This window comes from Bison bison, unplaced genomic scaffold (assembly GCF_000754665.1).
Source record: "Bison bison bison isolate TAMUID 2011002044 unplaced genomic scaffold, Bison_UMD1.0 scf7180017864196, whole genome shotgun sequence".
NCBI classification, from domain to species: domain Eukaryota; kingdom Metazoa; phylum Chordata; class Mammalia; order Artiodactyla; family Bovidae; genus Bison; species Bison bison.
The window spans coordinates 2,631,966-2,656,278 of record NW_011494768.1 but is presented as its reverse complement, the minus strand read 5'-3'; the positions used below and the strand labels follow the sequence as shown (position 1 = coordinate 2,656,278).

The window sequence follows — 24,313 nt, the reverse complement described above, 5'->3', positions numbered from 1 at the left end:
GATTGGGGGCAGGAGGAGAAGGGGACGACAGAGGATGAGATGGCTGGATGGCATCACTGACTCGATGGACATGAGTCTCAGTGAACTCCGGGAGTTGGTGCTGCGATTCATGGGGTCGCAAAGAGTCGGACATGACTGAGAGACTGATCTGAAGAAGGAAATCCTGATATATATAGATATATCATCTACAATATAGATGAACTTTGGAAACATACTAAGGAAATAATCCAGACACAAAAGGACAAATATTATGTGATTCCACTTAGAGAAGGAACCTAGAATAGGCAAACTCATAGACAAAGTAAGCAGAAGAGAGGTTGCCAGGGGCAGGGAAGAGGCGTGGTGGGTAATCACTGTTTACTAGATACAGAGTTTCTGTCTGAGTTAAGGAGACAATAGGAATGGACAACGGTAATAGTTAATCAACACTGTGAATGTACTTAATACCACTGAGTCACACACTTAAAAACTGTTAAAATGGTAAATTTTACATTATGAATATTTTAACACAATTTTTTGAAAGTGCTAAAAGAAAAAAAAAAAAAAAACCTGCCAACCTAGAAGTCTATATCCAACAAAAAATATCTTTTCAAAGCAAAAGGAAACTAAGGACTTTTTTTCCCCCAGATAATGAAAGCTGAGAAGATTTTTCACTACCACATCTACCACATTACCAGAAAAGTTTTTGCATTCCAAGCTAAAGGAAATGATGCCAGAAAGAAATTCAAATCTACATACAGGAATGAAATAAGTAATTATATGTGAAAATGTGTAAGAAATTTAGGATAAACCTTAGAAAGACATTCTGAAAGTTGAAGGAGAATAAAAACCTACAAATTATGCCCCCTAAAGGTAATCAAGTATAAAGCATTATCATTAAACAGCACCAAAACACCATTTTATTTATACTGAGGATTAAACAAATGGCTGAATATCGGATGGTATTTAAAATTTCTTTAATCTAAATAATAGTTATAGCTTCTCCTTTTAAATTCGTAAGTCAAAACCATTCTTTTTTGCCAAAACAAAAAATGAATATATCACTTAACTTTCAAACACCTTATTTATTCAGAGATTTCTTGTTGATTGGGTATATGTCATTAAAAAAAAAAAAAAACCTATGATACCTTATGTTTTTCTTATTCCAAGTATAAAATACTAATATATAGTCAAAAATAATTTTGCCATCTTGCAAAAATCTAGTACTATTTTATAATATGTTTTTATATAAATGTTCTGAAGTAAAATTGGCAGACTGAATGCATGAATTCATCCCCATGCCCTACTAAAAATTTACCAGAAAGAAATGTAAGTGGGGAGGAAGACTGGCATTCACAAGGGGTGAGTATAAGAGAAGAGTGATATCAGCAGTTTTAGAAAATAGAAAGCAAGTAACTAATCGAGCAGAAGAAGATGAACCCCAATGCCCACTAGCCAGGACATCACAAATCAAACTAATCTCGGCCAAACTAAACTAATTTCTGCCAAAGAAACATCAAGAGAACTTGAAACAGAAGGCACCTGGTGTGTCTGAAAGCCAGGTCGGGACTAAAACCAGGAGAACAGGCAGATGGAGATGCCCAGATCCTTTCCTTGCACTTGCAGAAAACATGAAGCTACCTCCTGGAGAGACTGAACCAGACGGGCCCCAATTTAGCTGACATGGAGCACAGCTGGGAGCAGGCACGGACTCTACCTAAAAAAACAGACTTTGACGTAAAAGTCTGAGGAAGGCAAAGGAACACCTCCAGCCCTTCCCATGTGCTATACCCAAATACGGGATACCGCCCTCCCAGAGGTGGGAAGATGTCTCTCCCTAACCCAGGAGAAAAACTGCATAGAGAAATTACCACGCCTCCTCTCTTGAGGTCAAACAGACCTGCCCTCTCACACAAAGCTGCCAACAGGCCTTTAGGTGCCTCACTCGGGAATATGAAACGGCAGAGGGCCACTAGATAGCTGAGGAAATTAGCAAACATGTATTAGTGTCCAAAACACACAAACACAAAGACAGAGGAAGCAGAAATAGCAGATAAGAGCACGTTTTAAACCATAATATCCCAAGAGAGAAAGCAAAAATGCTGAGTTCATGAAACAAGAACAAGGATATCATGTTTTAAAAGTATTAATCATAGATCCATGGATTGGAGCCCACCAGGCTCCTCTGTAAAGCCATGGGATTTTCCAGACAAGAGTACTGGAGTAGGTTTCTATCTCTCCTCCAAGGGATCTTTCCGACCCAGGGATCAAACCCACAGCTCCTGCATCTTGGGAGTCTTTACCTGCTGAGCCATCAGTAAAGCTGAAAAATACTAAAATCAAAATTACAAATTCATTAGAAGTAGAAGATTTGGAAGATAAAATTGAAGAAACTTCCCAGACAATAGGATAAAAGAGATTTTTAAAAGGAGAAAAAAAAGTAACTGTTGAAAAGGATACATAGGATTAGAGCACAAGATCAAACCTCTAATTCATAGATATTAGAAAAATATAGAGAAGTAGGTGGAGACCGTTATCACAAGATCTTCTAAAAAAAATCTCTCCAAACAGAAGCAGATGGATTTCCAGATGGAAAGGCCAAAAGTGGACTCAGCAATCATAAATAGAAAAACAGACTTATCCCAAAGTATCATTGTCGTAATAAGAACATAGAATAAAGAACTTCCTTTGAAAGAGGAAAAATACACCACAAAGAACTGGGAACCAAAATGCCAATGGACTGCATATTAGCAAGACTGGAAGTTAGAAGATGGAGCAATTTCTTCAGAAACCTAAGTGTAAGTGATTTCCCATCTTACATATACCAAATGTGGGAGTAAAACAAGGAAAAAAAAAAAAACCCACACATTCCATTCAGGAAGCAGCCACATTGATACTGGAGAGAGGAAAAGGCAACTCCAGAGTGACAGAGCAGTGAGGAGCAGAGGACAGCTGCACAGCAGGCCTAGGGGCAGCACCCAGGCAGAGTCAGGTTGCCAAGGGGCCTGTGTCCAGGGAAAAACAAAACCAACTGGCACAGCGGCTCTACCCCAAGATCCACTGGGGAGAGCTTAAAGCAGAATTAGTGACAGGGACTGTGAGAACACAGAGGTCTCATCCTCCCTGCCTCCCTGCACACACACTTCTCCTGCCTGCCTCTTGCCAGTCCAACTTTCAGTGATATTAAACTCATTTTGTGAATATGTTACTAACAGCTGGTCCTTGCTAAACACTTGCTGTGATAGATAATTATCTCTTTTTTCTACAACTTGGTTTCCTTGGAGCCAATGAGTCCTCATTTTTCCATTTGATTATTTAAATTATACTCATAGATTACTTGGAGAAGGCAATGGCACCCCACTCCAATACTCTTGCCCGGAAAATCCCATGGACAGAGAAGCCTGGTGGGCTGCAGTCCATGGGGTCACTATGAGTCGGACACGACTGAGCAACTTCACTTTCACTTTTCACTTTCACGCGTCGGAGAAGGAAATGGCAACCCACTCTAGTGTTCTTGCCTGGAGAATCCCAGGGATGGGGGAGCCTGGTGGGCTGCTGTCTATGGGGTCGCACAGAGTCGGACACAACTGAAGCGACTTAGCAGCAGCAGCATAGATTACTTACTAAAATTTTTTTTTAATTTTGTCTATGTTTTTAAACAATTTCTTTGTTTTATGATAAATATGCAGTCATGACTTCTTTCTCAAGATAGACATATGAAACACACAAATATAGATATTTATATCCATTTTTTACTTTTTAAAGTCATTATTAGATTTAATCATGTCTTTATAACAATTTCTAGTTACTTTATAACATTTTATTATAAGAATATGTGACGGTTTATTTACTTACATTCTTCTGGGTTGGATATAAGAGTTTCTCAAAATTTTTTATAATTGTTAATGTTTTTCTTTCTCTTTTTCTTAATTGAAGTATAGTTGATGTACAATATGATATAAGTAGCAGATGTACAGTACAGTGATTCACAATTTTTAAAGCTTACATTCTACTTATAGTTATTAGCTATATTCCCTGTGTAGTACAATATATCCTTGTAGTTTATTTTATACATAATTGAATTTTTTTTACATTTTTAATAATGCTCACTGAGCACCCTTCTACATAAATTTGTCTATATCTCCAATAACAAGTTCAGAGAAGCAGAATGGGTTTAAGGCTTTGGATTTATATTACTCAACAACATCCTCCCAAATTTCTGCCAATCTACATTTGTACCTACAATGTATTATGTTCATCTGACCACACACTTACCAGCAGTAATATATTTTTTAACTCCTTCACCAAGTAAGAGGGATTTAACAAGTAAGATTTATCATGTACTCATCTTAATTTAAATGTCCCTCTTAATTGTTTTATTATCTATTTATGACCTTTGACCTTTTTTCTGTTTTTTTGTTTTTCCTTCTCCTACACTTGGTACCTAGATAGGCCTTCTTCGGCTCAAGGATTGGTAAATGTTGACCTATGTTTTCTTCTCTCTCTTTAAGTGGGTGGTATTATGGTTTGACTGTCAGTAATTATTTTAAGTAGCCTACAAAGGATCCTTTAACAATACTTCTATAAAAGCATGAGAGAGCAGGAGTGGGGGGCCCTCAGGAAGATAAAGTTGACTGAACATCAACCAACTTTCTACGTATCTTTTAACTAAAATATTTCAATATACAAGCTTTCTTCCTTAAATACAGGTGCTACATGGATCAAAAGCAATGTAACACTTTCAGGTATATATGCTAATACAGCTTAATTTTGAAAAGTTTTTACTCACTTGTGGTCATGATGCTAGGAGGGCAAGAGGGTATTCCATGATCTACTGCCCATCTGTAGGCTCCTTCTCCAACTAAAAAGCTAACAACAGAAAGATTATTCTTTTAAAAATTCAGTGTCATCTTCTCCTACATGTATATAGGCAATAAATAAATATATTTATTTGTATACATATATTATTTATATACATATATAATAAAGTAAGATAAGCAATATAATAAGACAACTAAAAATTTTGCAATACCTCAAAATAGCTATATACCAAAAGAATTCATTTAATTTTTCCCCAAGTTAGACATTTTACAGTTGGAAACAGTAAATGGTATGATATCATTTGCAATAACTAATAAGTAAAAATTGGTAAAATGCAACATAAGAAGTAAAAATAGTTGATTTCCCAATGGAAAATATAAAGATTTATCTTGGATCAAAGTGGTTCTCAGTTTTTGTACAAGAACTATTTTAATCATGTTAAGAGTTAAAGCTTAAGCAAGTGTCTTCAGAGTTGGTATTCTTGCCTAGCATAACAGCTGGATCTATCCAAAATGAGTGGGGTACATCCAGAGATGCCCAAACACAATGATATGCACTTACATTTCTAAGCCTCGATGCAATACACACACACACACATATATGATTCAGAACCATATTTTCACTGTGGTAAGGTAGTGTGGTGTGCCCCAGAGGTCATTTTTTAATCCCCAACTGCAGGTTTTAACATAACAGAAAGTGAATAAAAGGATACTGTTAGCTAACTGTAAAAGACTTCCTTTCAAAGATTTCAAATAGCATGCAGGATAATTAACCACTCCATTCCCTAACACAGTAATAGCAAGCAGTTACCATAATAATCAATCACTTCATCTCCTTCCACAGCCAACTTCTTAAAGATCTCACCCAGCCGGTAATGGATTCCTTGAACTAGAGCCTACTCATTAGTTTCCTGCTCCCCATTTTTTGTTTCTATTCCTCTAATCATCCAACAATAAAAACTCAAAGTAATACATATTGAAGTCTTTAGATTTGATTGTTAATAAGATCAATGACAGATCAGAAGAAAGTCAAAGTAGATACTTAGAAATATATTCAAACAGTTCCAAAGAGAAACTACATTGTTAGGCTCAATAACTTTTCCAATATATACAGAGCTTGGAGCTGAGGGAGCTTTTAAAAAGAAAAAAAAAAGAGGAGGGAGAGAGTCCACAAGAATAAACAACTTCACCTCTTCAAACTTGCATTTTTTTAAAAAATTCTAAAGGACTCCAAAAATAGAAAACAGTTCTCCTATTCTTGTATCAAATGAAGACCACTGCAAAGAAACAGCCAAGAAAAGCTGTCACATAAAGGAAAACGGAAGAATAATTCAAGTAGGAACTTGGATGCAAGTTGAACTATCCTGATGGCATTTGTAGCACTTTCTCCTGCTCCAAAAAGACTTTGATACAAGAAATAACTTCTACTCATGTGAAAATGTAAAGGAGATGCTGAAGTAGTGCATAAAATGATCAAGACAGAAGTTTGGAGCTGAATCTAATATCCTCAGCACACCCACTGGTCATTTGGAGCTCGATCCCAGTATCTGGGATCAAAAGCATTTTATAAAATATGCTTAGTGTTATTTTTCATTTCTCAATCATTCATAGATTTCATTCTAAATGAAATCAGTTTGCCACTGTCTGCAATGCAAGTTTTTAAATGTTAGGCATTTTATAATATTTACCAAGAAAGTGAGCATCATGGATGCTTCTGAATACCTGACTTTCCTTACTATCCAAAATTACATGTCCAGTAGTGCAACATCACAAAAAAATGGCATATAACTGCTTTTAAAATCATTTTAAAACACTATAAAATTATGTGAGCTTGGTTAAAAACTATACAATCAAAAGGGCTTCCCAGGTGGCACTAGTGGTAAGGAATCCGCCAGCAATTCAGGAGATACAAGAGATGTGGGTTTGATCTCTGTGTTGGGAAGATTCCCTGGAGGAGAAAATGGTGACCCACTGCAGTATTCTTGCCTGGAAAATCCCACGGACAGAGAAGACTGGTGGGCTACAGTCCATGGGGTTTCAAAGTTGGACAAACTGAAGCAGCTGAGCACATCCTATAAAAGCAAAAAATCACTTCCCAGAACACTAACTGCAGCACCAACTCAAATTTTTCCCAAATATTCATGATTCTCCAAGGAGAAAGCTTTCATAGAAGTTTCATCTCAATTCACTAGGAAACCCACTGACTCCACCTTGTTAAAACACTCAGAATCTGGCCACTTCTCACCACTCCCCTGCACCACCTGGGTCTGAGCTGCCTCCGTCGCTCTCCTGGATTGCTGCAACAGCCCCTCACTCTCGTGCTTGCCTTGCTCGGTTCCCTGCCTTGGTCCCATCTCAACACACTAGCCACTGATATCCTTGGGAAATGCAAGTCAGGTAATGACACTCCTCTTCTCAAAATCCTGAGAAGCCCCTTGTGACGACACTAGCCTGCAAACTGGAGCCTTTGGCAGAATTTCCAGGCGCTCACGTGATCCAGTCCTCTCTCCCCTTCCTCCCCTCATCTCCCCCACCTCCTGGTAAGGCTACTCCAGCGTCCCGTAAAAACACAAACATGTCAAGGGAGCTCTGGCCTCAGGGCCTTGGCCCTGACTGTGCCCAGTCAGGGTCTTCCTTCTTTCCCAAATGGCAAATTTCTCCATCTGTTTAAACATATCTCCTTGATGAGGCCTGAAACTCAATACTTTAAAACTACTCAACACTCTACACTCCTCTACCCAGTACTCTTAATCTCTCTCATTCTGCCCTTTTTACATTTTTTCCACCTTATGACATACTATACACTGTGTGTGTGTGTGTGCTCAGTAGCTCAGTTGTGTCTGACTCTTTGTGACTCCATGAACCAACCCAGGCATCGAACCCAGGTCTCCTGCATTGCAGGTGAATTCTTTACCATCTGAGCCACCAGGGAAGCCCAGACACTGTACAGCTTACATATTATCTCTGTTGTTTACATGTCTCCCTCAAATAAACTGTAAGCTTCATTAGAGCAGGGATCTTTGTTTTTCATTGATATCCACATAGCCACTCAGAACAACGCCTAGAACACACTAATCATAAACAAACAACTGCAAGATACTCAACAAAATAATAAATGAGGGTGTCAAAATTCTCTAAAGGACAGCACTGTCCTTGTGTTATGCTCTCCTTAATTTACACTAAAGCAAGTCTAAAGTGTTACGCAACAAAAGCAACAGTGTACTGAGACCAGTGCTGACCGGGTGACCGTCAGCGAGCTGAGATACTGAAGGGCCAGCACAACCAAACACACAGAGACGCACCGAGGCCGCCTGGGATTCTACGGATGGGAACTGTTTTCAAAAATCATGACGCTATTGTCAGTCTAAAAATGGGTAATTCAGTGACTTTAGAAAGCTCTCAAAACTGCTTAAAATGCATTATGCTAGATAAGAGAGACAGAGAAGAAAATGATAGCTGCTTCTTTGGACTTCAAAACAGATTTCTGCCTGTTTTACCTAGGACTTCTTTGTTTACCACAAACACACAGAATTGAAGAAAGACCATCAATTTGGTGGCTACTGCTTATTTACAGCTTACAAACACAGAAAGTGCAAATAAAGGAGAACCTGCTATACGTGGAAAAAGAAATAGTGAACATATTAAATAACAAGGATTTAACTCTTCTCAAAATGTTATTGTAAAAATTTGTAAACACGTACATTACAGTGAATAGTCTATAGTGAATCCAAAAGGATCCTCACCCTATCTCACCAGTGATTAACACACTGCTCGTCTTTACTTCACTCCCATCCAGACCATTCTGAAGCAAACCTCAGACATCACATAACTTCAAATATAAATATTTTAACATCTCTAAAAAAGCAACTTAAAAAAAATACATAACCACAACATAACAAATTGACACCTTAAAAAATTTAACAATAAATCCTTGGAATCAAAAGTTTATTCAATTGATGTTCACATTTCCCTGATTTTTTCCTAAAAGTTGTGCTATTATTGTTATTTTGCCTTTTAAACTATTTTATTTGAGGGGAAATCCAACTAATCCATCCTTATTTTCTGATTAGTTGATAGGTCTTCTTATGTTTCTTTTAATCTATAGGTCTTTAAATATTCTTTTCACATTCATACAAAAGTACTAAAATCCGAATGAATTTATGAAATACAATAAGTTTAACTGCATTTTCAAATAAACAATGTACCAAAAACTAAATTTGCATCTCAAAAAATCCTAGGGTCTAACGGGCTGGAGGAAGCAAAAGCTGGAATCAAGATTGCCAGAAGAAATATCAATAACCTCAGATATGCAGATACCACCACCCTTAAGGCAGAAAGTGAAGAACTAAAGAACCTCTTGATGAAAGTGAAAGAGGAGAGTGAAAAGGTTGGCTTAAAGCTCTACATTCAGAAAACGAAGATCATGGCATCCATCCCATCACTTCATGGTGAACAGATGGGGAAACAGTGGCTGACTTCATTTTTCTGGGCTCCAAAATCACTGCAGATGATAACTGCAACCATGAAATTAAAAGACACTTACTACTTGGAAGGAAAGTTATGACCAACCTAGACAGCATATTAAAAAGCAGAGACATTATTTTGCCAACAAAGGCCCATCTAGTCAAGGCTATGGTTTTTCCAGTGGTCATATATGGGATGTGAGAGTTGGACTATAAAGAAAGCTAAGTGCTGAAGAATTGATGCTTTTGAACTGTGGTGTTGGAGAAGACTCTTGAGAGTCCCATGGACTGCAAGGAGATCCAACCAGTCCATTCTAAAGGAGATCAGTCCTGGGTGTTCATTGGAGGGAGTGATGTTGAAGCTGAAACTCCAATACTTTGACCACCTGATGCGAAGAGCTGACTCACTGGAAAAGACGCTGATTTTGGGAAAGATTGAGGGCAGGAGGAGAAGTGGACGACAGAGGATGAGATGGTTGGATGGCATCACTGACTCAGTGGACATGAATTTGGGTAAACTCCGGGAGTTGGTGATGGACAGGGAGGCCTGACATGCTGCAGTCCATGGGGTTGCAAAGAGTCAGACACGATTGAGCAACTGAACTGAACTGAACTGAATGAGCATTTTAGGTTAACTCATATTAAACATGAAGCAACAATGTTTTCCAAGCCTTCCCTTTTTCACCAAAAGAAACAAAATTTCCAAAAATTATAACTTGGACTTCCCCAGAGGTACAATGGATAAGAATCTGCCGGCCAATGCATAGGACTCAGGTTCAACCCTTGATCCAGGAAGATTCCACATGCCAAGGAGCAACTCAACTGTGCACCACGACTCCTGAGCCCACACGCCACAGCTGCTGAAGCCCACATGCTTAGAGCCTGTGCTCTGCAACAAGAGAAGCCTGTGCAGCGCAACTAGAGAGAGGCCCCCACTCGCCACAACTAGAGAAAACCCACGCACAGCGACGAAGACCCAGCACAGCCAAGATAAATAAATGAATGAAATGAACTATACAGTGAAAAAAGAAAATGCCAAGTCAAACAAAACTATTAAAGTTTATACTTATAAAAAATTATAACTTATTCTATAATAGGTTAGGAGTTAGCAAATTTTTTCAGCTAGAGGGCCAGACAGCAAATAATTTAGGCTTTGTACCCAGATGTCTCGGATGCAACAGCTCCTTTGCAGAGCACAAGCAGCCACAGGCAGTATGCACACAAATGGGAGTGGCTGTGTTCCCAAAAAACGCGACTGACAAAAACAGGCAGCAGACCAGATCTGTCCCATAGGCCGTAGTTTGACAACCTTTGTTCTAGATGGTAAGGCCTATCAAAGTTACACCATATCATCATGGAGGAGAAAAGAGTGAAAATATATTTTTATAAATAAAATCAACTTGGGAAAACATGGCACAGTTTATGATAATCAGTTCAGTCGCTCAGTTGTGTCTGACTCTTTGCTAACCCATGAATCGCAGCACGCCAGGCCTCCCTGTCCATCACCCACTCCCGGAGTTCACTCAAACTCACGTCCATTGAGTCGGTGATGCCATCCAGCCATCTCATCCTCTGTCGTCCCCTCCTCCGTTCCACCAAATTTATGAAGATATCAAATATTCAGCTAGTCTGACCAAATACCAAAATTTAAATAATGCATCATGTCATGCTGACAATAACCAGAAAATTAAAATATAAAAGATTATCAGCTAATAAAAATACCATTCCTCCTAAAATTCTGCTGAGGGATTTTTTTTTTTTAAGAAAGAATAAGAGTTTACAAAATTCTAACAACTTTCGATGCAGCTGAAACAGATATACTCCCTGTCTTTCTCAATGAGGTATACAGAGAGATGAACTTTTTATTTGAAGACTTCTTAGAAAACACCCAATGCTCTGCTGCCCCCATAGTTACCTGCCTCTTCAATAGATGACAACAGAAGACCATGGTTTCTAAGTCTTCCATCTGCTTTTGATAGTTTTTATATCCCTATATCTAACACACAGGAATTAAACAATAAATATTTGCTGAATGAAGGAATGGTAAGCGATGAGTAACTAAATGGATGTAAACAGCTATTTCTTACTATTATAAAAGAATTTTACTGCCTTGTTATGAGTTCTAGTCTGCTGCTTCTAATGTGATAAGGAAGGACTCCATAAAATTTTAATAGTATAACAAGTCAAATAAGGTACTCAGTTTCTTCATCTACAAAATGTATGTTATGCTCATAAATCATTTTATGATATTATGAGACAATGCATATGAATCACATAAAACAGTGCCTCTCACAGTGTACGAATGCATAAGGGTCACTATTATCATTACAGAAATTACATAACTAGGCTTATTAGGGTTGCGTGTAAACAAACTTAAAGTAAAAACATGATAAACTTAATTTCATTTATTTAGGATACTCAGGAGGCTTTCCTGGTGGCTCACATGGTAAAAAATCTACCTGTGATGTAGGAGAACCAGGTTCAATCCCTGGATAGGGAAGATGCCGTGGAGGAGGAAATGGCAACCCACTCCAGTATTCTTGCCTGGAGAATTCCATGGAGAGAGGAGCCTAGTGGGCTAAAGTCCACAGGGTTGCAAAGAATCAGACACAACTGAGCAGCTAACGCACACAAAGAATCCTCAGGGAATCTGGGTTTTTTCCACAGTGCAGGTATTTGAGAGATTTTTGCTTTTGGACAAGATGGAGTAACAGGAATACATTTACACTCTTGCCTGAACCAAAGGGGAAAAAAATCAGACAAATACAGAAAACAGTTTTCACACATTAGCCAGTAGGCAGCATAGGACAGTGATCCTTGAGAGAAAGGAAACAAACTGGATAAACCTTATGATGGCCCCGCTTACTGCCTAGAGAGTTTCCTGCCACGGCACAGGAACAGGAACTCAGAACAGGAACCCTGCAGTCTCTGTGAGTTGAAGACAGAGAGCTGGGCATCCAGAGACGCCCAGGTGGCCAGAGTTCACAGGGCAGAAACCCAGGGAAGAGAGTCACACAGAGAAAAGACTCCGGAAATCTGCAGAGTCCCTCCAGTCTTCAGCTTTGTCTTCAGTGTATGTGTAAAAGGAAATTATCAAAGTCTGGGAAAGAATAACATGCAAGTTTTAAAGGTAACAATCCCCAAGTTCACATAGGGCCAGAACAGCTCCTGTTCCCAGTAGTCACACTAAAAAAATAAAACCTCATTCTGGTTACATCTGTTATAGTACTCAGAAGGGTTTTGCCTAGCAGCAAAGCAAAGTTAGCTCAAGGCTAAATGCTTCTCTAGTTCGTGTAACAAAGTATAAAGCAAGGCCTGAAAGGATGACGCTGTCTCTAAATAAATTAACCACATCCTAGAATTGAAGTACAAAAATATCCAACACCAAATAAGGCAAAACTCACAATGTGTGGAATCTAATAAAAAAATTACCAAACATGAAGAAGCAGGAAAATGTAACCTATAATGAGAAAAATCATTCCATTGAAAACCCAGAAATGACAAAGATGATAGAATTAGTAAACAAAGATATTAAAAGTTACTATAATTGTATTCATATGCTCAAGAAGTTACAGGAAATATTAAACATGTTAGGCAGATACACAGAAGACATTTTTTTAAAGATACAAATCAAACTTCTGGAGATTAAAAACTACAATGTCAGAAATGAAAAATAAACTGGATGGGATTAACAGGTGACTAGGTATTGCCACTCAGTGTTCTTCCCTGGAGAATCCCAGGGATGGGGGAGCCTAGTGGGCTGCCGTCTATGGGGTCGCACAGAGTCGGACACGACTGAAGTGACTTAGCAGCAGCAGCAGGTATTGCCAAAAAATAATTAGTAAACAGCAGTAGAAATTATTCAAAATGAAACAAAGAGAAAAATTCATGGGAAAAATAAAAAAATTATCAGTACCACTATGAGAGGTCAAATATACATGTAACTGGAATCCTAGAAGACAGAAGAGGAGGGATCGAGAAAGACACATCTGAAGAAATAACAGCCAAAAATTTTTCCAAATTTGATGACATATATCGCTACATATCCAGGAAGCAAAATGAACACAAACCAAAGACATTACAGGAAAACTACAGACCAAAGTCTCTCATAAACACAGATGCAAAAAGTATTTTAAAAAGTTAGTAAATTGGATCCAGTAACATATAAAAGGATAATACATTGTAACCAAGTGGAATTTATTCCAGGAATGCAACTGTTACTTTAAGAGTCGAAAATCACCCAATCACTGTATTAACTGACTAAATAAGAAAGAGCATCACAAATAGATACAGAGAAGTATTTGAAAAAGTACAATACCCATTCCTATTAAAAATTCTCAGCACATTAGGAAAAGAAGGGAACTTTCTCAGCATGATAGAGAGCATCTATGATAAACCTATAGCAGCCATAATGTGTGTAAAGTGTTGGTCATTCAGTCATGTCTGACTCTTTGCAACCCCGTGGACTGTAGCCTGCCAGGCTCCTCTGTCTATGGAATTATCCAGGCAAGAATACTGGAATTGGTTGCCCCTTACTCCAGAGGATCTTCCTGACCCAGGGATCAAACCCGTGTCTCGCATACTGCAGGCAGATGCTTTACCATCTAAGCCATGAGGGAAGCCCGTCATATCTAAGGGTAAAGAACAAATGCACCCTCCCTAAGATTACAAATAAAGCAAGGGTGTTCACTCTCGCATTTCTATTTCACATTGCATAGGAGGTGCTAGGCAGTGCAATAAGGAAAAAGAAAGTAATTAAAGGAATGGACATAAAAAGGAAATAAAACTATTTTTATTCCCAGAAGACAGAACTATCTATGTAGAAAACTTCATGGAATCTATAAAAACAAAATGAGAACAAATGAATTTAGCAAATTTCCAAGCCAGAATATCAATATAAGGAAATCAATTATATTTCTATATTGGTAAGGAACACTGGTATTTAACTTTTTTAAAGTATGAAATTTATCACAGCAACAAAAAGAAACACTTACGTATAAACTTTTTAAAAGCTGTGCAAAATCTGTACACTGAAAATTATAAAACACTGTTCAGAGAAGTTAAAGAAGACCTTAAAAAATGAATCAAGTTAAAAACCTAATCAAAATTCTAGCAGGTTATTCAAAGAAACTGACAGGATAATTATAAAATTCACATGAAAGTGCAAAATGCCTAAAATGGTCAAATCAATTTTGAAAACAAAAAATAAAGCTGAAGAACAATGTGAGAAAATTAGATCACTAATTCCAAGCAACTATAGGATCACCTTCTGACATTATTTTAATACAGAGATGACCATTGCTTTTTCACATATATTTCATCTTTGTAAAATATAAAAATATTATACATATCCCCTTTGACAACTGCCTCATCTTGTTCCTTCCTTCCTGCTTCCTAGAGGTAATTACGGTCTCGTGACCTTCTTTCCAGAACTTTTTTGTACATCTATGTACGTGTCTGTGTAGACTTAGAAAATCAGAGTGCTAGCATACCTCGGAGATACTGCAGGTTCAGTTCCAGACCACCACAATTAAGTGAACGTCACAATAAAGCAAGTCACACAAATTTTCCGATTTCCCAGTTCATATGTTTACACTACACTGTATTCTATTAAGACTGCGATAGCACTATGCGTACAATAATACTGGACACACCTTAATCTAAAAACAGGATATTGCTAAAAAATGCTAAGCATCACCTGAGCCTTCAGCAAGTCATAGTAAACAACACTAAACACCACTGATCATAGAGTACCATAACAACTATCATCATGAAAACATTTGAAATATTGGGAGAATTATCAAAATGTAACGCAGAGACATCAAGTGACCAAATGCAGTTGGGAAAATGGCTCAAAGCACAACTACCACAAACCTTCAATCTGTTAAAAAATATATATATACAGTATCTGTAAAGCACAATAAAATGAGGTATGCCTTTGTTGTATGTGTTTAATACCATAAAGGAATAGATGAGAATGAGAAAAGCTTCAATTCTGGACAGCTGTTACCTAGGGCAGGGCCAGAGATGGGGTCGGGGTATGAGCATGGGTCAGCAGAAGGATAAGGATGCCCTTAGCAAGGATCGCATCTACACAGCTTCGAGTCTCTTGGTAATGTTTTGTTTTCTCAACCTGGCTGGTAGGAAATAGGGATACCTTGAATACATTTGGGTAAAAAGATTTCAAGATTTTTCAAAACTATATCATTTTCTATTACTTGAAAGTCAAATAACAGTGATTCCTATAGTACCACTGTCACAACTTCCAATACAGGATATTAACATAACCTTAACAGCCAGGCGTACTGAACATGTATGGTACTGAAGACAGTTGAGTATGAGACAGTACTGAGGCATAATTGTTATATTATTATCCACGTTATCGTGAAGAACAGTATGGAGGTTCCCTAAAAAACTAAAAACAGAGCTACCGTACGACCAGGTAATCCCACTCCTAGGCACATATCCAGAGAAAAAGATGACCCTAAAGGATACAGGCACCCCAGTGTTCACTGCAGCACTGTTTACAACAGCCAGGACATGGAGCAACCTACGTGCCCGTGCATATTTCACTTCAACAGGTGAACTATAAAACATTACATATATTTTATATGTACTGATGTTGAAAAAATCTCTAAGACATACTATTTAAAGAAAAAAAGAAAGTTTCAAAATAATATGTACATTGATTTTTTTTAAATATGCATAACTCTGTTTACAATGGCTAAGGCATGGAAACAACCTAAATGTCCACTGACAGAGGAATGGATGAAGATGTGCGGTGCGTGTGTGATGGAATATCACTCAGCCATTAAAAACAGTGAAATAATGTCATTTGCAGCAACATGGATGGACCTAGAGAGTCATTCTGAGTGAAGTCAGCCAGACAGAGGAGGAGAAACATGGTGTGACATCCCTTCCATGAGGAATCTAAAAGGAAATGATAGAATGAACTTACTTACAAAGCAAGAAGAGACTCACAGACTTAGAAACTGAACTATGGTTGCCAGGGGGAAGGGATAGTTAGGGAGTTTGGGATGGTCAGGGGCACACTGCAATATTTAAAATGGATAACCAACAAGGACGTACTGCACAGGACATGGAACTTGGATCAATTTTATCAGGCAGCTTGGGTGGGAGGGGACTCTGGGGAAGAACTGATACATGTGTATGTACGGCTGAGTCCCTTCGCTGTTCACCAGAAACTACCACAACACTGTTAAGTGGTTGTACTCCAATACAAAATTAAAAGTTCAAAATAAAAAAATTTAAAAAGTGGATTAAATATATCATTAGGCATGTTAACAGGATGTGATTACATTTTGCAAACACAGAAATTTACAGAATGATATAAGGGTGAAATACAATGGTGAGGATTTGCTTTAAAATACTACAGGAAAGAGACAGGTACATAAGACAGATGAAGGGCAAAAATATTAATTACTGGAGCTAGATGATAGGTTTGTGCAGGCTCTTTACAACATTCAAGTTCAAAGTTTTTTAAGGAAAATTATATTTTAATGCTGCAGAAAAGATGAATCTTACTAATGTTAGTGTCACAATGTGCTTCTCCAGAAGAGCAAAATTAAGTACTTTTATTCTGAAAACTTCTCAATAAAGTGAGTTTAGACTCTGGACTCAAACATGTAAGATATTTTTAAATTCCTATAATAAAAAGACCCCAGTTAAGCACTTATTAACAGCAAAAGCATCTCTACAATCAATTACAAAACCTAAATTAACTCTGATCTCTTTTGCACATTAATCCATAATATTCTCTTCCATCCGGAGCTCTCTCTCAAAACAAAATGTTTCGAGATCACAGAACAAAGAGTGTCGTCCTCTCAAAGGCAAGCTACTGCTGATGCGTAACCAACAGCATCAGCCTTCTGTGGATAAAAATAGCCTTCAAACACCGCATGCACCAAAGACCAAGGTCCTGGGGGAAGACGGAGAAGAGCAAAGCAGTTACCAGGGAGGAATTCGGCCGGCTGAGAGCTTGCCCTTCTGCCCTTCACACAAGAGTCTGTTTGCAACTGAGACTGGGTTCTTGATTCCTATAAAATAAAATCAGCAGAAAGTGAAATCAGAAAGTCTTCAAGTTTCCCACTCAATTTTGTGGCTGTTTCAATAAGACAACTTTTAAGTATCAATATCTTGGAAAACTGTCTATAAATATACTAATGAAAACTGTTATTTATCATGAACAGTAAGGAGCAAATCAAATATATGAATACCTATAGGTATAAGAACAGAACAAATATAAAAACATACATTCTCATTTTATCATGTGCTATAGCAGCAAAGACTGAATTTGAAATAACACAAATTTAAATTAGGTTCCTTTTTAATAGATTTCAGGATAGAATTAAAAATTTAACTGGAAATTTGCCATCTATTATCAAAACCATGAATTTCCTCTAAGGAATACACCTGAGTACAAACAGCTTCAAATTTCTCTTTAGGGAGAAAAATTAATGGACAAAAATTTTAAATCTCACCTGCAAGAAAGAATAAAGTCCTACAAATGGGGAGAGAGTAGGGAGAAGAGGCCAAAGGTGTACAAGACTGAAATTGATGTGGCTAGGCTTGTTTCCAGGAGGGAAAACAAAATGGAGAGGGAGAAAAGGGTGCTTCTCCAGAGGAAAATAGGACAGGAGGTATTAGCGTGAAAAAGAACTGCCAGGGTGACAACAATAATAACAAGTATGACAATGACTACGACAGAAGCCGGTGACAGTAACTTAGGATCCAGTATGGGCCAGGCCCAGTGCCAAACCTTAACCAGCATCAGATTATTTAACGGACACTTCACCTCTATCACATAAGTACAGTTATAAACCCTGTATGATTACTGAGCAAACATTTGCAAAGGTTAAGTTACCTGCCCAGGATCACATGCTGAGATTTTAACAGAGGCAGCTAATGACCACACCCTTGACCACTAACTTATAGTCTCAGGACACTGTTAATACAAAAAAAAAAAAAACAGCAGGATATAAAGAGACTGAAAAACCTCAGATTAAACAACAGATTGACATAAAACTAGATATTTAGCTAAACACCAAAAACTACTGTCCCCCACTAAAAAAGGATAAACTATCAAAAGAAGAAAAACTCAGATCTCTGTACGAAGCTCTTAAAATAAATTTATTTCTGTGTATGATGATTCAGTGGCATAAAGACATCAATTAACTGATAAATTAACATAAATTCAAAGCTATAAATTCACCATCAGAGCTTCAAAAGGACATCTGCTGCTGCTGCTGCTAAGTCGCTTCAGTCGTGTCCAGCTCTGTGCAACCCCATAGACGGCAGCCCACCAGGCTCCCTCGTCCCTGGGATTCTCCAGGCAAGAACACTGGAGTGGGTTGCCATTTCCTTCTCCAATGCATGAAAGTGAAAAGTGAAAGTGAAGTTGCTCAGTCGTGTCTGACTCTAGTGACCCCATGGACTGCAGCCTACCAGGCTCCTCCATCCATGGGATTTTCTAGGCAAAAGTACTGGAGTGGGGTGCCATTGCCTTCTCCGCAAAAGGACCTCTATGATATATGAAAAACTGACTCTTAAATTCACCAGGTAAACTTTGTAAAAAAAAAAAAAATTAAGAGGCACTCATTTTACAAAATACCATTTCTTATTCAAAGCTACTGTAATTGAGTGTGGTTTGTGTACAAAATAGACAAATATATCAATGGAACAGAATAAAGCTAAAGTTGAGATACAGACATGTGTGAATGAGGATATTTAATACGTAATACAGACAGTACTTCAAATGTAGGAAAGGATGGACTGTCTGTGAGAGGCGGACAGAACACAGAGTGATGGGGGTCAGACTGCTTTATAACAGTACCAGCTATCAACGGGTTGCTTTGCAGCTATAAATGCACCCTTGGTTGCCTGATGGGTAAAAGTGGGCATGGGCCATCTAACCATGCAGCTGTGGCCAGCTGGCACACGGCTCAGCTTCGTCAGGAGAGGGCACTGGAGATACAACGCAGCGGCCGGGCTCCGGGAGCTCACAGGCATTCACACTACGTGACCCACACGGCTCTCTCCAGCGCCAAGTGCTGCGGGGTGCAGCTTCCTCCAGCATTTGCCCACCACATGTTTTCCCCAACTCCTGACTCAGGCCACGGCAGCACAGCGGACAGCCCCAGAAAGAAAAGGACCATAGTCATGGATCCCACACCTTCTCCTCAGTCCCACACATAGCAAAGGATCCTGTGGGGCTGGCTGTCTAGAGAGCCAAAACCCTAGTCATCATCCTAGGAACAGAGGTTTACCTCCCACAGCTTCCTGAGCTCTGTGTGCCCACCTGCCAGTCTGAGCCCCACAGGACGGTTTCTGCTCCCACAGGAATACGGCCTGGGTAACCCAACAACCTCTCTGCCAGACAGCAGGCTGCAGCCACACCTTGTTCAGTGAGGTGTGAACTTCCTTCCACATTTCCCTTACATGTGTATTTCCCCTTTGCTCTTTACATTAAGCTTCTCCAGTTCAAACTGCTGTGTAGTATCTGTCTCCTAGCTGGACCCAGTCTGATACAATAAACTTGGACAAATTGCTAAATCTCTCCTGTGTCTCAGATTCCTCAACTATAAAGTGGGGATAAAAGTATTGATCTCAGAAAGCTTTTCTGGGCACTAAATGATTTAACACACATGAACTACTGGAGAATAATCCATGGTAACAGTCATCCAATAAATGGTTGTTGTTATTATCCTTACTATTATTGCTCAATAAACTATACAGGGACAATTTGTTGATCACTTCAGAAACTGATCAACAAACAATGCATTCAAGAAGCCAACAAAAAATAAATTACACATACATTTGAAGAATATGTAAGTGATGGACTTACAGTTATGACTGCGAGCTGACTGTGGCACAGATCATGAACTCCTTATTGCCAAATTCAGACTTAAGTTGAAGAAAGTAGGGAAAACCAAGAGACCATTCAGGTATGACCTAAATCAAATCCCTTACGATTATATAGTAGAAGTGACAAATAGATTCTAGGGATTAGATCTGATAGACAGAGTGCCTGAAGAACTACGGACGGAGGTTTGTGACATCGTACAGGATACAGTGATCAAGACCATCCCCAAGAAAAAGAAAGGCAAAAAGGCAAAAGGGTTGTCTGAAGAGGCCTTACAAAGAGCTATGAAAAGAAGAGAAGCAAAAGGCAAAGGAAAAAAGGAAAGATGTACCCATTTGAATGCAGAGTTCCAAAGAATAGCAAGGAGAGATAAAAATGCCTTCCTCAATGATCAGTGCAAAGAAATAGAGGAAAACAATAGAATGGGAAAGACTAGAGATCTCTTCAAGAAAATTAGAGATACCAGGGGAACATTTCATGCAAAGATGGTCACAACAAAGGACAGACACGTATGGACCTAACAGAAGCAGAAGATATTAAGAAGAGGTGGCAAGAACACACAGAAGAACTGTACAAAAAAGATCTTCACGACCCAGATAACCACGATGGTGTGATCACTCACCTAGAGCCAGGCATCAAGGAATCTGAAGTCAATTGGCCCTTAGGAATCATCACTATGAACAAAGCTCATGGAGGTGATGGAATTGCAGTTGAGCTATTTCAAATCCTAAAAGATGATGCTGTGAAAGTGCTGCACTCAATATGTCAGTAAATTTGGAAAACTTAGCAGTAGCCGCGGGACTGAAAAAGGTCAGTTTTCATGCCAATCCCAAAGAAAGGCAATGCCAAAGAATGTTCAAACTACTGCACAATTGTACTTATCTCACACACTAGCAAAGTAATGATCAAAATTCTCTAAGTCAGGCTTCAACAGTACTTGAACCATGAACTTCCAGATGTTCAAGCTGGATTTAGAAAACGCAAAGGAACCAGAGATCAAACTGCCAAAATCTGTTGGGTCACTGAAAAAGCAAAAGAGTTCCAGAAAATCATCTATTTCTGCTTTATTGACTATCCCAAAGCCTTTGACTGTGTGGATCACAATAAACTGTGGAAAATTCTTCAAGAGATGGGAATACCAGACCACCGGACCTGCCTCTAGAGAAACCTGTATGCAGGTCAGGAAGCAACAGTTAGAACTGGACATGGAACAACAGACTGGTTCCAAATAGGAAAATGAGTACATCAGGCTATAAATTGTCACCCTGCTTATTTAACTTCTATGCAGAGTATGTCATAAGAAATGCTGGGCTGGATGAAGCACAAGCTGGAATCAAGATTGCCGGGAGAAATATCAATAACCTCAGATATGAGATGATACCATACTTATGGCAGAAAGTGAAGAACTAAAGAGCCTTTTGATGAAAGTGAAAGAGGAGAGTGAAAAAGTTGACTTAAAGCTCAACATTCAGAAAACTAAGATCATGGCATCCAGTCCTATCACTTCATGGCAAATAGATGGGGAAACAGTGTCAGATTTTAATTTTGGGGGCTCCAAAATCACTGTAGATGGTGACTGCAGCCATGAAATTAAAAGACACTTGCTCCTTGGAAGAAAGTTATGACCAACCTAGACATAATATTAAAAAGCAGAGACATTACTGTGCCAACAAAGGTCTATCTAGTCAAAGCTATGGTTTGTCCAGTAGTCATGTATGGATATGAGAATTGGAGTACAAAGAAAGCTGAGCACCGAAGAATTGATGCTTTTGAACTGTGGTGTTGGAGAAGACTCTTGAGAGTCCCTTGGACTGCAAGGAGATCCAACCAGTCCATCCTAAAGGAAATCTGCTGCTGCTGCTGCTAAGTCGCTTCAGTCGTGTCCGACTCTGTGCGACCCCATAGATGGCAGCCTACCAGGCCCCGCTGTCCCTGGGATTCTTGAGGCAAGAACACTGGAGTGGGTTGCCATCTCCTCCTCCAATGCATGAAAGTGAAAAGTGAAAGTGAAGTCGCTCAGTCGTGTCTGACTCTTAGCGACCCCATGGACTGCAGCCTACCAGGCTCCTCAGTCCATGGGATTTTTCAGGCAAGAGTACTGGAGTGGGGTGCCACTGCCTTCTCCCAAAGGAAATCAGCCCTGAATATTCATTGGAAGGACTGATGCTGAAGCTGAAACTCCAATACTTTGGCCACCTGATGTGAAGAACTGACTCCTTCGAAAAGACCCTGATGCTGGGAAAGATAGAAGGCAGGAGGAGAAGGGGATGACAGAGTATGAGATAGTTGGATGGCATCACCAATCAACGGACATGAGTCTGAGTAAACTCTGGGAGTTGGTGATGGACAGGGAGACCTGGCGTGCTGCAGTCCATGGGGTCGCGAAGAGTCGAACACAACTGAGGGACTGAACTGAACTGAACTGAAAACCTTAAGAAATGCAAAAGCCAAAAAAAAAAAAAAAGAAAAACAAACAAAAAAAAGAAATGCAAAAGCCATAAAAAGGAGAATAATAAGTTTGACAAATAAAAATTTAAGTTCCAATATGATAAAGCACATTATAAACAGGGTTAAGTGGCAAGCCACACAAGAAGTGTAAGCAGAGAAATGCTAATGGCCTTGAAAAATATGAAATTTCATTAAATGCTAATAATATCTCATAATAAAAGAAATTAAAACTAATTGAAATGCTCTGCATACCTATCACAAAAATCAGAAGAGATACAGAAGATTACAACAAATGTGTAAGTAAACTGACCTAATTGATATACATAGAAAACATACCCAACAACTACATAATACTGTTTGGAAGTTCATATGGAGCATTCATTAAAATACACCATAAGCAGAGCCACAAAGTAAGTCTCAAGAAGTTTCAAGGGGTTGGAATGTTTCAGACTATGTTCTCTGATGACAGTGACATTAAACCAGAAGTCAATAAAATGTTTAAGCAAACAAAGCTGACAATTCATTTTAAAAAGACAAATTCCTTGGAAAATACACATAAGAAAAATATAGATAGTCATATAACTGGTAAGAAAATTGAAACCCATGTATTTAAAACTTTCCACAAAGAAAATTCCAGTAACTCAAAATAACCAATGAATGCTTCCAAATAATTTTTAGAAATCATTCCAATTGTATGCATACCCTTTCAAAGAATAGAGGAGGAAAAAAAAAACCCAACTCATTTTATAGAGCCAGCCAAACATGATTCCAAAATCTAAAGAGAATATTTTAAGTTAAGTAAAATTAAACCTGATCATTGCATGAACATAGATGTCAAAATCTTAAACATTAGGAAATCAAACCCAGTGGATGTAAAAAACAAGATAAAAAATTCATACAGGAAGACTTTATGCCAGGAATGAAAAGTTGGTTTAGCATTTTAAAAAAAAATCATAAATTTTATACGTACAAAATAAAGAATAAGAGTCAAAGATGCAGAAAAACACTTAATATTCAATACCCATTTAAAATAAAAATGGGTATTGTAAACTATCAGTAAACTAAGACTAGAAAGAAACGTCCTCAATCTGATGAAGAGCTTTTATGGAAATCGTATAGCTGGCAGCACACAGTATGGTGAAACAGCTCAGAGTCCCCTCTGAGGCCAGGAACAAAACCAGGATGTGCACTACCATCACTTGTGCTCAGTACTGCACTGCGCCAGAGCCAGAGCAATAATGCAGGGTAAAAACAAAAATGTTAAATACTGGAACGGAAAAGGCAAAACTGTCATGATTCACAGATGGTGTGACTGTGTATACAGAAATTATGAAAGAAATTTATTTTTCTAACTGCTTGAATTAACAAAGTTATCAAGACCACTGAATATAAATCCAATACACAAACCTCAACTGTATTTCTAAATACAAAAATAATTGGATACTAATATTTTAAAATATATACTTATAACAGCCATAAAAAAATATCTGGAATAAATCTAATAGCAGATGTATAAGATATCTATATTAAAAACCATAAATATTGCTGAGAAAAGTAAACATTACTTACATAGATGTACACATTCTATGTTCACAACAGAAAGATGCAATATTATTAAGATGTCAGTTGTCCACATATGGTTCTATATATATATTCAATGCAATACCAATCACAGTCTCAGCAGGGGTTTATTATGAACACTGACAAGTTGATCCTAACAA

At 38.3% G+C, this 24,313-nt stretch overlaps 1 protein-coding gene across 2 annotated transcripts in view; it reads right to left on the bottom strand.

Annotated features, from left to right (window-relative positions):
* The window catches only part of TASP1 (taspase, threonine aspartase, 1), a 265,061-nt gene that overhangs the window by 194,771 nt on the left and 45,977 nt on the right, over nucleotides 1-24,313 (bottom strand). For both annotated transcript variants that reach the window (XM_010844151.1, XM_010844152.1), the window contains exons 6-7: nucleotides 17,235-17,319; nucleotides 4,769-4,848 (exon numbers count right to left, since the gene is read on the bottom strand). In XM_010844151.1, the coding sequence (XP_010842453.1) occupies nucleotides 4,769-4,848; nucleotides 17,235-17,319 (165 nt within the window). The remainder of the gene's footprint in view (nucleotides 1-4,768; nucleotides 4,849-17,234; nucleotides 17,320-24,313) is intronic.